Genomic DNA, 15483 nt, shown 5'->3' on the forward strand with positions numbered 1-15483 from the left:
ACACCTTGGAGGAGCTGTGCTCCCTTCTGCCCCAGGCAGCACGAGGCAGGACCCCAGAGATGTCACAGCCCATCTTCTCCACTACATCTTTTACTTGCCTCAGGTTTCTGCATCAAACACGGGCAGTGCCCTAGCTCGGCATAAATCCAGTTTTTCTACCTCAGGTTGGCTTTCCCTGCAAACAGTTCAGAGAGGACTCATGGGGCAAAAGGGATCAATTAAGGAACAAGTTACAAACGAGTTCCTGACAGCACTGGCGTGAGGAATTAACCACAGCTCCTTGGACAGGCGGAGCTGAAGAGAGCAGAGCTGCAGCACCCGTGGCAGAAGGACACAGTCCAGCCCTTCCTGTGCCCAAAGCACATAAATCAACTGCTAACCTGTGACACTGAGCTGGCTGCTGCAGGACAGGGGCTTCACACAGCCAAAGAACCTGGGAACACCTCAGAACTCCTTCAGTGAAAGGTTCTGCTGGGCACAGGTTCTCCCTCCTGCCTTCCCCAGCACAGGCAGCATTTCTGCATTCCCAACAAGCTATGAGCCACTTCCTTATGGATCCCAGAATCACTGAGGTTGGAAAGGCCCTCCCAGCCCATGGAGTCCACCCTGTGCCCGATGCCCACCTTGTCACCCAGCCTGGAGCACTGAGTGCCACATCCAGTCATTCCTTGGACACCTCCGGGGATGGGGACTCCCCCACCTCCCTGGGCAGCCCCTTCCAATACCTGACCACTCTTTCTGTGAAGAAATTCTTCCTCATGTCGAGCCTGAACCTCTCCTGGCACAGCTTGAGGTTACATCCTCTCTTCCTGTCACTTGCTGACCCTCCTTCCAAATCCCACACTGCTGAAATAAATTGTGTTACCTTCATGAATAATTCCCTCTGCTCTCCGTGCCTCCTCTGCTCAGTGGCCAGCCAGCTGCACACAGGGCAAGGATCTCGAAAAGCTGGGAAGATGCAGCACATCCAGCCCTGCCACCAGCCAAGGGCTGTCAGGCCAGGCCAATTTCCATCACAAATCCATGGCAGACACAGTTGGATCATGTCCAGAGGCACAGCACTCTGTGTGTTCCCTGTTAGCTCTGCTGCTCTCCAGAGGAGGCCCGAGGCACAGCCCACATGGATCACTGTAAATGTATTTATTTTAAATGAGAATTAGGGGGGAAAGCTGTGGTTGGGAAGACAGAGGGAGGGATAAGCAGGGAAAGCAACACTGTACCCGTTGCTGCCAGCTCAGGAACCACAACCAGATCCTGCACTTCCCTCTGCTGGGACCCCCTCCAGGAGCACAGGCCGCAGCAAAAGCTGATTTTATTAGTATAGCATAAATATTAACCCCCTTTTCCCCCAAGAAGCCCTCCCAAGCCCTTCTTTCCAGCCCCTTTCCAAGGCAGCTGTGGAAGGGAGTGAGATTTGAATAACACAACCCTGCTGAGGATTTATGAATCTCTCCTTCCCCTGTCCTGCGATCCTTTAGACATTGATTCATTTTACCTTCAACTCCAAGGTGCTGATCAGCCTGGAAAGTGAAGGCATTATTAAGTATGTGTATTAAAATCAGGCCTCTCCAGTGGTAGAGGACAGGTTTAAAAATCTCCAGGTCCCTTCCACCTAGAAAAGCTATTTTTAACAATCTGAATCTCACACCACCCTGTCGTGGCTCTGACACTCCTTGGAGAAGCTCCTCTGGCAAGGATGGATCTTAACAGTGATCCAGGAATTGTGCTGTGATAAAACATAAATGTCTGGTCATGGGAGTAAATTCTTACAGCCCTGTACAACAGTGCACTGAGTGTTTCCCATGTGCAACTCAAGGTCCACTTCCACAGCATTTGGTGCAGCTCAGGATGATATTCCTGACAGGCCACCTCTGTCCACCCCCTGTCCAGAGATTTAGGCTGAAAATTAAACCCTGGGATGCTTCCCAGGTGGAGGCCCACCGAGGCTGAGTAAGTACCAAGTTTAGGAAGAAGGTGCTGCCACCAGGACTTGAGATGCTCTTTCTGGCTCTTTGGGACTTTCATAAACTCCTGGTGACTTACCTGGTGACTGAGGGAAGTGAATTTTCTTCAGTCTGCGGCATTTTAAAATTGCTTGTCAGTCTGTCCCCTGGTATGGACGGGTGTGAACTACAACCACAAAATACACACACTTCAAGGTGATTTCTGTTAAAACTGCTGGGATTTGCCTACATGGCAACTGTTTAATTCATTAACTGTTCAATCATATTTCCAGCATCCCATTTTGATCTGTGATTCACTCTTTAAGGCTGGCAGGACACTGTGCAATTTCCTTTAACAAAGCCAAATCAACCTCAATCTGCTGTACAAAATATACACTGGGATCACCCCCAAACACCCTGCGCTCGCTCCAGCTGGAGGTGGAGTGTGAGGACAGGCTTTGCCAAAACAACAACCTTCAGAGAACAAAACCCCAGAAAGTCAACTCCTCCTGCCTGCTTCATCCACAGATGTCACAATACAGGTCTGACTGTCCCCAGAGCGATGGATGGTGGCACCTCTGAGGGAATGACTTGGTGGGAGCAGTTGGTCAGCACAGCAAGGACTCAGGGCTGCACCAAAATACCTCCAGAAGCAGCCGGCAAATAGAATGGAATTCTGCAAACAAACAGATGTGGGATTTAAGGAGGCTTTAGGAACCAGCACCTAAAACACTGCCTGTGCACGGATGATGCTGAGCATTGATGAGCAGCCACCCCACAATGTTGGCGTCGAGTTCCCAAAATGGAAGGCATTAATCCCTCTGGAAGGGCACAGTGGGAAGTTCCACCTTCCAGTGGCAATATGCTAAATGCTAACTGTTTAATGGCACTTTTGGAAAAGAATAAAATTGCTCCCTCCTTGTCCATTTTGGCTTTTTTGGGTTGACTTTCTGTGCTCAGCAATGGCTGCACAGCCCTCGCCAGCCTGTCCTGGTGGGGGGACAACCCTTGGCCCTGCAATGCTGAGGATCAACAGCTCAGGAACAATGTGAATCAGGATGATCTCAACAAGACAAAACCCTTCTCCTTCCATGCCACCCTCTGATTCCTTTGTCCCAGCCCAGTCCAGCAGCTTTTGTTGCCAGAGCGGGCGGAGGGGAGTCCGTGGGTGGCAGTGCCAGGACGGCAAGCGGGAAGCAGTTGTGCGCTCCAGCCTTGTGCTCAAGGCCTCGTGGTGCCGGCGCTGCCCCCGCCCCGGGGCCGTTACTGGAAGGTGGCGTTGAAGGCCCTGCCGATGATGAGCCTGCGCACCTCGCTGGTGCCCGCCCCGATCTCGTAGAGCTTGGCGTCGCGCAGGAACCGCCCCATGGGGTAGTCGTTGATGTAGCCGTTCCCACCTGCACCCACAACAAGCCAACGTCAGCCCCGGCCCCCATTCCAGGGGCGGAGGGTGGGGCGGGAGAGACAAGGTCAGGGACTCACCCAGGCACTGGATCCCGTCCAGAGCCACCTGCGTCGCGCACTCTGCCGAGTACAGGATCACCCCGGCGCAGTCCTGGGGGGCACGGGGGACAGTCAGCAGAGGGGTCCCCTGCTCCCCTGACCCTGCCATGACTCTACACCTGCTAAGAACCCTGAACACCCGATCCCAGGGCACAGGGGGCCGTAGCAGTGTCCCTGTCACTGCACAATGCTTGTGGCAGGTCTGTAAATGCCACATAAAGACAGAAAGAGGAGAAAAAAGAGACCAAGAGAGCAGCAGGGGAGCTGGCCTCTCACAGACGCCCATCAAACCCACAGGAGACCGACGTGAGTTGATGTGGGATGCAGAGCTCTGTGCTCCCGCTGTTAAACACTGTCTCCTCCTCTGACAGAGGTGTGGTGGCATTGTGGAGGTGACAACACCTCCAACGACTGCTCCAGCCCTTACAAAAGCCAGGAGAGGTGTTTGGGCTTCCAATAAACACCTACTGACGCTGCTAAAGCTGTTGCCTTGTAGAAGGAGGTTTGCTTTTCATTTGGGAGTGGAAACTGGCCCTTTGGGCTGTGAGGGCTCATTGCAGAGAGCCTCCCCGTGGGCCGGGCTCTGGGACCAGAGGAATTGCCCCAGGACAGCCGGGCCGGGCGGGAGCTGAGCTCACCTTGGCGTTGAAGTGGCCCTGGTCACAGGCCTTGGCCACGTTGTAGACGTATTGCCGGCACGCCATGAGCCGCGTGTACATGTCTGCCATCTTCCCCTGCATGAGCTGCACACACAGGACACACTCAGCACAGCAGTTAACAGAGGGAGGGGGTCACCCATCCCCAAGCTAGACGTGGGAAAGGACATGGATCCAGCAGCCAAGAGGGAGCTGGAGGCTCTCTTAAGTGACAGACTCCCAGATATCGGCCACAGCCCCTCACCCCCCACAGCAGCCTGAGGGGAGCAGGCTCGGAGATGCTTTTGCCTTCTCACCACATCCCAGAATCCCAGAATTGTTTGCATTGGGAGGGACCTTAAAGCTCACCCAGTTCCATCCCCCTGCCATGGGCTGGGAACCTTCCACTAGGCCATCACCACATCATGCAGCCCGAGCACAAACCCCATGCAAAGCCTCCCTCCCCACAACAAAGCTCTTGGTCTTCCCATTCTAAAGAGAAAAGAGGACAAACATTCCTAACTCCTCCTCTGCCTCACCTGGAAGTGGCCAATTTTCTGTCCAAATGCTTCTCTGACATGCAGGTATGGAATTGCGTGGTCAAGGACAGCTTGCATGAGCCTAAGAAAAGCACAGGTATGCAGGACAAGGGAAACAGCAGAACTAGTCATTAATAATGAGTTAGCTTTGGAGGCATAACCCAAGGCAAAAAGATTCTCACAGCTAAATGGTATCCCTGCTGCCTTCCTACAGCTCCACTCAAACAAGGCTGAGAATAAAATCCAAAGGTCCCATATTTCTCCCTGGTGCTTCTTTGGGACATCCTGTGATAAGGTCTGGCCTTGTAATTCAGGGACTGAGACTTGGAGAGCTTTCTCACAACCACAGCCAGGACAGTTTGTGCTGCCTCACATCTCCAGAGCTCCCAACTCAAGAAATACCAGCCCATGCCATAAAAAAAGCACAGGCAAGAACAAGGAGGGGAAAAAAAATCTTCCTCCTGCTTTGTGGAAGTTGGTCTTTCCACATGAGGATAAGTCCAGAGAGACCACTTGGGAGGACAAAATGAGTGGGGTACAAATAGTTACTGGGGAGTTTAAGAACTGAATAAATGAAGCACAAACCAGTGTGTGACTCTCTGGATAATGCGTCAGATTTTAAGGAATGAGTAATGCAAACGAGCTGGTTATTCCCAGAGTAATCCACACTGGAGGGATACACAAGCCAGCAATCGGGGACTGAGGCAGATTTACCACCTCTGGGAACCAATCTTTTCCAAAGCACCCTCCAGGAGAGTCCAGTGGAGCAGCTACACCGGTGCTGGTGTCCTGTGCTGGTTTGGGCTGGGATACCCCACAGGATGTCCCTGCTCCTGCCTCCTCTGCACCTTGCTTCATTCCCATGGCTGATCCAGCCTCTTCTCTCCTGCTGCCCCAGTATCCCAGTTCTCCATCCAGGACACATCCTACTGAGAACTGCAGCCCCTGAGGGGGTCCCACTGGGCCTGGTGGCCCCCAAGGACCCTTCTGGCCTTACAACCCATCAGAGATAACAGACCCTTACCCCAGGGGCCCACCAGACAGCACGAGCCTCTCCAGGTCCAATCCACTCATCAGGACGTAGACTCCTTTGCTCAGGGCCCCCAAGACATTTTCAGCTGCAAAGAGCAGAGGAAAAGTGATTATTTATGTGCAAAACTCAGCCCAGCTGCTGTCTGAGGACCTGTGTTTGTCTGAGGACCTGTGTTCTCCAGGGCTTGGAGCAACCAGGGCTGGTGGGAGGTGTCCCTGCCCATGGCAGGGGATGGAATGGGATGACCTTCAAGGTCCCTTCCGACCCAAACCAGTCTGGGATTCTATGAGAAAGGACTGAATATCCTGCAGTCACGTGAAATGGCCTCAAACTGGTTCAGCTTCCAAGGCCAAAGATCAGAAGGAGCACTAATGGCCAGAGTGCCAAGTGTGTTCACTTCCAACACTGCAATGATGAGCCTCCCCACGTTACCACAAGATGGAAATACTGTTTCCATGAGAACACGCTGCTCCCTGCAGATGATTCCTGGGAGATGATCAGAGGACTGGGGCACTGGCCTTTCTCATTTCAGAGTGGAGGGATCCAGCATAGTTAGAAACATCAGGTTCCAGCTGAAACTCTTCTACTTTGGCTTTTGGTGGTGTATGGGGAGCAGGAGAGCTCCTGGCTCTGCAGATGTGCAATCCTGAATTTCATGATTCTGGATAGGACATCTCTGCTTGCTCTAGAGAAGCTAGAATTTTTCTATCAACAAAAATAGCCACTGGCATAACAAATACTGCTATTACAGAGGCCTCTGCTGTACTAACTAGTGGGGTAAGGATGGCCATTTTCAGGCCCTGACCCCAAAAGAACTCCATGTTACAGGCAACCCAAAAGCCTGTTGGAGAGTCTCCAGTGACAAAAACCTTCCAGGGAAAGCAGCTCACCCACATATGAGATGGGAGCTCTAATGGGAACAAGCTTCCTGGGAAGCCTCAGCGAGGCTTTGGAGAAGCAGTGGTTGAGAGGTGGGTCCATGAGGCCGAAACAGCAGTGACCTGACAAGGGATGTGCTCCCTCCCTGCAATCCAGCAGATTGCACTTCCAGTTCCACCAGCTCCCCTGGAGGCAGATAAGATCTGCAAAGCCCTCTGGGTCACAGGCTGAACATGGGTGTAATTAGTGATCCAACTTATCTGATCAGGCAGGAAACCTCCCTGACTGGAACCCGACTCACCAGGGATCTTGCAGTCTTCAAAGATCAGTTCACAGGTATTAGACCCTCTCATTCCCAGCTTATCCAGCTTCTGGGCTGTCCTGAAACCAGGTGTTCCCTGAAAGTCAAGGCAGTAAGAGCACAGTTCGAATCTCAATTCTGACAGACTAAGGAAAGTCACGAGAGGTCTGTGAAATTCCCCTGACCACAGGAATATGTGCAGAGTGCCAGGAGGGAGTCAAAGGGAACTGGGACCTAAGACAGGTCTAAGTGCAAGCGCAGAGAAACACCCCTACATGAACCCCGTGCACCCATTTCCTAACACACATTAATACTATATAAATGAATTGGACAGCTGCCAACACAGCCCCTCCTACAGCAAGGGATGAAGCTCTGCCAGTAACTGAACTATTCTAATCACCAGGTTAAGTCCACCAGAAGGTTTACTGATCCCTGAGATTTTATATTCTTTTATTAAAGGTTCCTTTTCTATTTCTCAGGCAGAAAGTAGTTTGTCTTCGAGCACGGGGCTGACAGTTCTAGAAGGAAAACCAGCTGGCTTTAAATGAGGCAGTGAGGGATTGAGCTTTAACAACCTGAGGGAATGGCTGAACCCACCCTCTCCACGATGAAGGCGGTGATCCCGCGGGAGGCCGGGACTGCGGTAATGTCAGTTTTAGCATAAACAATGAGCACATCTGCATCCGGCCCGTTGGTGATCCAGAATTTGTTCCCATTCAGAACAAAGTAGTCTCCTGCAAGCCAAGAGATGAGATCTGTTAGCTCACGACGGAGCAACACCAATATCCCCGCTCTGTGTATTCCCAAACAGGATTCACAGAATCCCAGAATCATTTAGGTCAGAAAAACCCTCCAAGTTCATCAAGTCCAACCTGTGCCCCATCCCCACCTTGTCCCCCAGCCCAGAGCACTGAGTGCCACATCCAGTCGTTCCTTGGACACCTCCAGGGATGGGGACTGCACCACCTCCCTGGGCAGCACAGGGCAGGCCTCACCTTTCTTATCTGCTTTCAGCTTCATGGACACGACATCAGAGCCAGAGTTGGGCTCGCTCATGGCCAAGGCCCCGATGTGCTCCCCGCTGATCAGCTGGAAGAAAACACCACCATGAGCTAAAGGGGGAGAGCAGCAGTGTTGTTTGTTCCCTCTTTACCCTCCCTGGCTGTTTTCCTGCACTGGACCCCCACAGCCACTGTTCTCTGCAGGAACAGAACCGAGAGCCGCCGTTCCCGGCACAGCCTGAGCAGGAGCTCCCTCGTGCTGTGCTCAGGGAACAGAACCACATCCCAGTGGGATGAGATGACTCAGCTCTGCCTGAGCTAGACAAGCACAGCCCTGCTTGCACAACACACGAGGAAGGTGCCAAAGAACCACGCAGGCACCATATGCCTCTGCCCAGCTCCTGCCTGTGCTTTGTGCTGCCCTTTTACACAAACAGCAGTTGGGGAACACAAGAGGCCAACGAGGGGGTGAAAAGGACTGGAAAAGTTGTCCACAATGTTTTCACAGCCCAGTCCCCCCACACTCACCCCACAATGGCAGATGGACACCCTCCTCCTGTGCCTGCTCACACCAGGCTCTGGCAGAGCTGTTGCTTCCTCTTCACTCTTATTTCATTCTGCCCTTTTCTCCTTGCCTTTTTGCCCTCCCTGTGTACTTTTATCCATCCTCTCCCCGTTTTGATCTCTATTTTTTCCTTAAAAAGCAGACTCAATGCCTAAGGTATGTTCAACCAATTCAACCCATCAGCGCACCACTACAGAAGTTTTCATGATCTGCTCAAATCTAGTGGAGCACCTCTAAGTGCTCTGTCAGGAACCAAGACAAGTCAGAGCTGAAGTGGCTGCACATCTCGTGGAGGGGCTGAGAGTGAGGCATGAAAATACACCTGAGCAACAAGGGCAGCTCGGGGTCACACATCTGCAGGGTGCACAGTGCTCTGAGGAAGCGACACTGCACTTTGCTTAAATCAAGTGTCTCGTGCTGATCCTTTCACTGATAATTTCAGTGGCTCATTCAATGTGCTCATTGCTCTTCCACGCATTTAAAAACTGAAATTCATTTAACACACTGGAGTCACGAACATCAGCGCCCCAAATGACGATGGGGTTTCACATGTAGTTAATTAGCAGACAAGCCAAGCGTTTGGGCAGTGAGAAATGGAGAACATAAGATAAGAAAGCAGTGGCTTTCACCTCAGAGATCTCAAAACAATTTGGGAACTTGGAAGAATATCACCAGTGCCACCTCAAAGCCTCTTTTAGTAACGTAGCTCCAGACCTGCAGACATGGAGCTTGGCATGGGACGAGGTCAGTGAGGATTAGCAGGACAACAACTGACCAGCTGCAGAAGTTTGGCCGTTTGGTATTCCCCAAGGTTTGGTGCCTGAATTCCGCTGGTGCTTCAGATATCGCACACTGTGAAAGACACCCACCCCTGCAGCCCAAACCCAGCTGCTTCCCAGCTTTCCCCCCGCTCCAGCCACGGACCTTGGGCAGGTACTTGTGTTTCTGGGCGTCGTTGCCGTTGCGCACGAGCTGGTTGATGCACAGGTTGGAGTGGGCGCCGTAGCTGAGCCCCACGGCCGCCGACGCGCGCGAGATCTCCTCCATCACCAGCACGTGCTCCAGGTAGCCCAGGGCAGAGCCCCCGTATTCCGCTGGGAAAGAGGAAAGACCTCCCGTTACCCACCACGTGCACGAGAGCCCAGGGCTGGGCTCGGCCTCGGCTGAGATCCGGGACACTTGGAACGGTTCTGGGACTGTCACTGTCCCTGAGCCGGGTGCTGCTGGCTCTCCCCATCCCCTCTGGATCTCAGTTCTCATCCTCAAGGCACAGGGACACTATTTCTTCAGCATAATCAACCATTTAGTTGTACAGCACAGTTGATATGCAGAACACGCACAAGGACACATCCCAAATATACTGACACTGCACAACGAGTCCTTTTTGTCAGCCATCATCAGGTGCAACCTTCATGTGACCATAAAGGTTAAATCACCAAGAGCAACCTCTGTTAGGTGAGCAGACAAAGGAACACAGGCAAGGTTTGTGAAGTCCACATGTGCTTGCCCCCAAACAAGAGAGGAATCCTCAAACTGTTAAAAAAATGGGGCACTAAGGACTTTTCTGAGTCCACAAGTGTGGAGGACACCAGAATTTTGATGAGTGGCCGATTCAGAAAGAGAATGATGCATAAGTGTGACTGCTGTGAATTATACAAAGAATATGTAATTCACCAGTGACAAAAATGTGGATTTCAAGAGAGGATGAAGTGAGACAGAGCAGCACTGAGAGCCCGGCTGGGCACACTGAGCTGAGCCTAAAACTAGTGGTAAGGGTTAAGGTCACACAGTAGAACAAGGAGAGGGAAGGCAGTAAAAAGAGAAGGCTGAGAAATGCATAATGGCCTTGAGCAGCTAACAGCCTACACAAATATTTAGATATATACCTACCACACTTTATCTACACACAAATACAGTCCCTTCCCAGCCTAAATGCTTTGTTCTACAGTAGGAAGCAAGTGGTTGTACTGCTAAGGGAAGAGCTACATCAGGACACAAACACTGAGCAGCAGTGGGGGAGGAAACCCAGGAACACTTACTCATCACCAACGTGAGGGCTGCAAACAAGAGCAACAGGGATAAGAGCAAATCTGTCTGTGTGCTCAGGGTGACCAAAGGGCTGAGCTCGGAGAGGTCCCAAATCCCTCAAATGAACCCCACAGCCACTGGCAACACGTGCAGCCTTTCCTCCCACTCGACTCGTTTTGACTCCTGCCTTTATCTGCTGGGCTCTTCATCCTCTGGAACCTCCTCTCTCTACCACAAACCAGAGTGCAGGGGTTTGCTCTCCATATCCTAAAAGATGGGGCTAACAGTTTGTCATATATGCCAAAACAGGGGAGTTTTCTATTAATTCCTATGAAATGGCTGCATTTGGTGCTTTTGCCTCATGAGAGGCAAACTGCTCAACTGTGAGCAGTCCTGATCCAGGATTGCTTTGCCCTGCAAGAGGAACAGGAAAATGATCCTGCCAGACTCCTCTTCATGTAGCAGAAGCCATGGTGTGATTTAGAATGATGCTGCCCTTTCAGAGTTACTCTGTATACATGACATACCTGTATTAGTGTTCTGTGGTGAGTACATATTTACATTTCTTAGCACTTCACAAAATAAATGGGAAATCACAAACAACACAGCCTTCTCAGTTTTCAGAAGAAAACAAACAGCACTTATTCAAAATGCTCCTTTAATAGGCTTGATCCACCAGTGCCCAAATATTTGTGTATGCCCATGTAAGACTCCACACCATCTCCACATCCTAAATCCCAGGCTCCACCTCCTCCAACATACCTGACGTCAATAAAGAATCACACAAGTCCACAATCCAAAACAAGGTGGAAAATCCTGGGTGTAGGAGGGTTTGAGAGGTAAACCTTTGAGATAAAGGACAGGACTCATGAGGGGATGGCTCACTGATAATGTGGGAAACTGCTGTAAGCCTCGGGCACAACATCAGAGGAGAAAGAGGGAAGAGGGAGACAAACCAGGAGCAGCAGTAAATGGGGAAGAGGAAAGGGAGAGAAAGCAGAAATGCAGAGTCTTCTAGCACTGAGAGGGGCAGAGGCATTATTTTGACATTGCTATTCAGCTGGATCCTGCAGAGGCCTTTGCACAGCCACATCTAGAAAACAGACTTGTCCACTGGGAAAGAAGGGCCTCATCAGCCCCTTTTCTCCACTCGGGGCTTCTCATTCCCCTGCCCTGCTTTCAGCATGACCACACTCATCTGTAACACTCATTAGAACACTTGCACTGACCTGGACAGGGCTCAGTAAGATTTACCCTCATTTTCTTCTGGCTGTGGTCAGCTCTCCATTAGTTATCTCACCTTTTCAGAGCATTAGTTTAGACCCTTTAACTTCTCCCATTACAAATGAATGCTTGTTCACGGATCCTTTTACCTCTAGCTCTCCTTCTTCCAACCTTGCTTCGTATCAGAAATGCACAAACGTGTTTGAGGTGCACACGTTACACCTGGAGAAACCATTTCTGAGCAGTGCTTTTAAATGGTGACAGGCCATTCTGTAACCATCCAGAAGTCTGACAAGGAAAAAGGATTTGGATCCAGAGAAGGATAACAACAGTTTGGAAATTTTTTTTAAAGACACAATGATGGGATAGAACAGATGTCACATCAGAGACAAGGCTGTTATGGACTGGAAAGCAAGAGTTTAAGTGGTCTCTCCCAGCAGAAGGTAAAAGGTAGGAACAGACTTACCAGGAGCTGTGATCCCCAGAACTCCCAGTTCTCCAAGTTTCTTCCAAAAGTCCTACAAACACAGAACAAGGAATGAGGCCACACTCGCAGTCAGGGCATCAGCATAAAAAGTTTCCCCAGGGAGCTCACTGGAAACATCAGTTTGTCCCCAGGACATCACAGGAATGCGGTAAATCCATCGATACCTGTTGCTCCCGCAGTGCAGCTCCAGCCCTGGGGCTGAGAACTCGGGCAGGCCTGAGGACACAGGTTGTGCTACACATGGGAGGAGCTGGTGGAATTCAGTGAATATTCACAGGGCTAAAATTACTTCTGGAAGGACAACTCCTAAGATGCAAATCTTTGCTCACTTTAAGTAAAAATTTCAGTGAAACAGCATAAGTTCTCCATGACTAAAACCCTGGAAATAGGAAGAGCTGCTGTGAGCTGGCACTTTAAAATCACTTCTTCCAGTTTTTTTTCTCTATTCTTCTTCCAGTAAAACAGAAACTGGCAACTAAAGGCAAGGAATATTCCTCGGGAGAGATTAAAAAATGTTACAGCCATGATGTAACATCTCCCTGCTGCTCCTTTCCTCTGCTACACGATGGACACCCAGGGGAACTCTTCCCACATGGCCTCTGTGTCCAGCAATTAAGATAATTATCAGGAGTAATCTCCAGAGAATCCAAAAAGTATAATTCAACAGCTCTGGATGACACCTGGAGTGCCAGGGTAAATTTACACACTTCACTTCAAAGCCACACGTATATCCCTGGAAATGTCAATATGAGAACTCTGGGAAATCCTGGCACATGTTTAGAGCTTTTTGAGTCTTGTGGAGCTTATGAAAACCAACAGTCAGATCTCTTGTTTCCATCAGTCAAAGCACCCCGTGGCACAGAACTCGTCGGGTTTATGAGGAAGGCAAGTTTCAGCTGGACACTCAAACCCCACGCCTCGGCATTTGCACACAAATATTTTCACAACAAGTCTGAGAGGAAACTCGTGTCCAAGAGAGGGACTGAGCCAGGAAAACACAAAGCACGTGTTGGGGAAGGAGCCTGAACAGAGCCAAGCAGAAACCCCATGGTAAGAACCTGAACAAGACCATTATCCATATTTTTTATTATTATCTCTGGGTTCTGCCCCAGGGTGGTGAAAATTGGTAAAAAAAACGATAAAAGAGGAAATCATAAAAAGGTTCTCTGTGGTTTTTAAGTTTGAAAAGCTAATGCCATGTTGCTGTGGTGTGCACTGGGATTGTCTGGACTAAGGTGCAGATCCAAGAACCCCCCTTTTCCACACATACACATGGAATACTTGCCCGCATGCCTTTGAATTCATTCTCCTGGTCAATCTGTTGAGCCTTTGGAGCCAAATGCTCTTGGCAGAACTTTGTCATGGTCTGTCTAAGCTGGGAGAAGAAGGGAGGAAAAACACACATATTGCATCTCATCAATACATCCTCATCTTCCCACAGGTCCTGCCAACATTCCCCTGCCAGGCAACTCCAGCATCCCAAACCCAGAAGCACAGGACCATAAGGAAATCCACTGTTCAGTTTACTGGCTGGAATACCCCATAAAAGGGTCATTGGTTTTAGTCTTTTAAAAAGGAGCTGAAATACTTAAGTTCATCTCAGCATTTACCTTAACCTCACCCCAACAGGAGAGAATGTTCCTGAACTCCTGCCTGCACTGGGGTTTTGGGGCATGTTTTTGGGCAGGGAACTTTGAAAGCAGATGAACTGCACTTATAAGGTGCTAACCCCAAACAGTGGCTGATTATAGTGCCATTTAATTACCTGCAGATGCCTATAGTAATTAGAGATGCTCATTAAAATGTGTCCATGTATGAAACTGGAATTCCATTATCTATCCTACTATTTTCTACAGAGGGCATAATTGATAGAGCCAGGTATGTTCATTGATCCAAGTGTTAAAAAACTCAGAATCTTTTTCTAAACCTTAAATACATACTTGAATTATACACATAAATACACTTGAATATATACATGTATTCTGCAGAAGTCTATACACATACTAAGAAATTACACACACTTCAATAATGAAGTGTCTTTAATACAAAGATTTAAAACTTTTGCCTGTATATTATGGCAGAGTTTAATGATCCCTTTTTTATCTTTTTTTGGTTCTTTATTCTCACAAATTAACGCTGGTGAAGGAATGGTTTTAGAGACTGAAACCCTGTGCTGTTTAACCAGAACATGTACAAGAAGCAGGAGCAACAAACCAAAATATGCCCACACTTCCCTGCCTTTCTCTGAGCCCTGCAACCGAAGCATTCTCTTTCTTACAAGAAAGAGATACGCTAAATTTCCATGGCCACATGGATTCCAGTACCACCAAACAAGCTTTCTCCCCATTGATGGATTTAAAAACTTAAAAGAACCCCAAAACCCACATTAGACACAGAACAAAGAATATGCTGAGTTGGCAGGGACCCCCAAGCATTAAAGTCCAACTCCTGGCCCTGCACAGGACACCCCAATAATCCCACCCTGTCCCTGAAGGTGTTATCCAAATGCTCCTTGAGCTCTGGCAGCCTTGGCGCCACAACCACTGCCCTGGGGAGCCTGTTCAGTGCCCAACGACCCTCTGGGGGAAGAACCTTTTCCCAATACCCAGCCTAAACCTCCCTTGGCACAGCTCCAGCTGTTCCCTGGGTTCTGTCACTGGTCACCAGGGCAGAGTTTGGTGCTGCCCATTGGGAGGGAGCTGTAGACTGTGATGAGGTCTAAGAACTATTGCCCTAAATCTTTAGGTGCTCCGTTGGGCAGAACATGCTGGGAGAGCTGCAACTCTTCTTCTGAGAGGATCTGATGAGACCCAAGCAATTTGTTCCTTCGGTGATCACGTTTCTGGAGACGACTCCCGATGCAAGAGGCCCAGCGTGGGCGCAGCGGCCGTTTGCCTGGTCGGGGCGGTGTTCCAAGGCGAGGAGAGCAGGTGCTCCGGGCGGGAAAGGTGTCCCGGACGGGAAAGCCCGCGCGGGCCACGTGTCCGGGGCGCGCCAGTGCCGAGCGCCGCGCCCCCCCCTGCGCGCACGGCGATTGGCCGGTGCCCGCCGCTTGCGGCCAATGGGCGCGCGCCGGGCCCGCCACACCCCCTGGGCGCGGATCTCCGGCCCGGCCCGGCCGGTACCCGGCGCTGCTCCGCGTTCAGCCCGTACCTGGCACTGCTCGGCGCTCAGCCCGTTCACCGTGTCGTCCACCGCCAGCCCCGCGCCGCCCCGCCGCAGCACCGCCGCCAGCGCCGCCCGCGGCCGCCTCGCACGGCCCGCCGCCCGCCCCAGCACCGCCGCCGCCATGGCCGCTCCCCGCCGCGACCCCGCGCGCACGCGCGGCCCCGCCCCGCTCCCCGC

The 15483-nt window shown here is 50.8% G+C and overlaps 1 protein-coding gene across 1 annotated transcript; it reads right to left on the minus strand.

Moving 5' to 3' along the window:
• Positions 1–1321: 1321 nt before the first annotated feature.
• On the minus strand, positions 1322–15429 carry IVD (isovaleryl-CoA dehydrogenase). The gene is made up of 12 exons (XM_017837974.1): positions 15292–15429; positions 13424–13513; positions 12118–12169; positions 9324–9493; positions 7829–7922; positions 7431–7567; positions 6834–6930; positions 5645–5738; positions 4621–4702; positions 4085–4189; positions 3426–3498; positions 1322–3340 (listed from the first exon to the last, which is right to left on the minus strand). The coding sequence occupies exons 1-12, from the start codon at positions 15427–15429 to the stop codon at positions 3207–3209; spliced, it is 1266 nt and encodes a 421-aa protein (XP_017693463.1). The 3' UTR covers positions 1322–3206.
• Positions 15430–15483: the final 54 nt, after the last annotated feature.

The sequence above is a fragment of the Lepidothrix coronata genome, unplaced genomic scaffold (assembly GCF_001604755.1).
Source record: "Lepidothrix coronata isolate B3197 unplaced genomic scaffold, Lepidothrix_coronata-1.0 Scaffold319, whole genome shotgun sequence".
NCBI classification, from domain to species: Eukaryota; Metazoa; Chordata; class Aves; order Passeriformes; family Pipridae; genus Lepidothrix; species Lepidothrix coronata.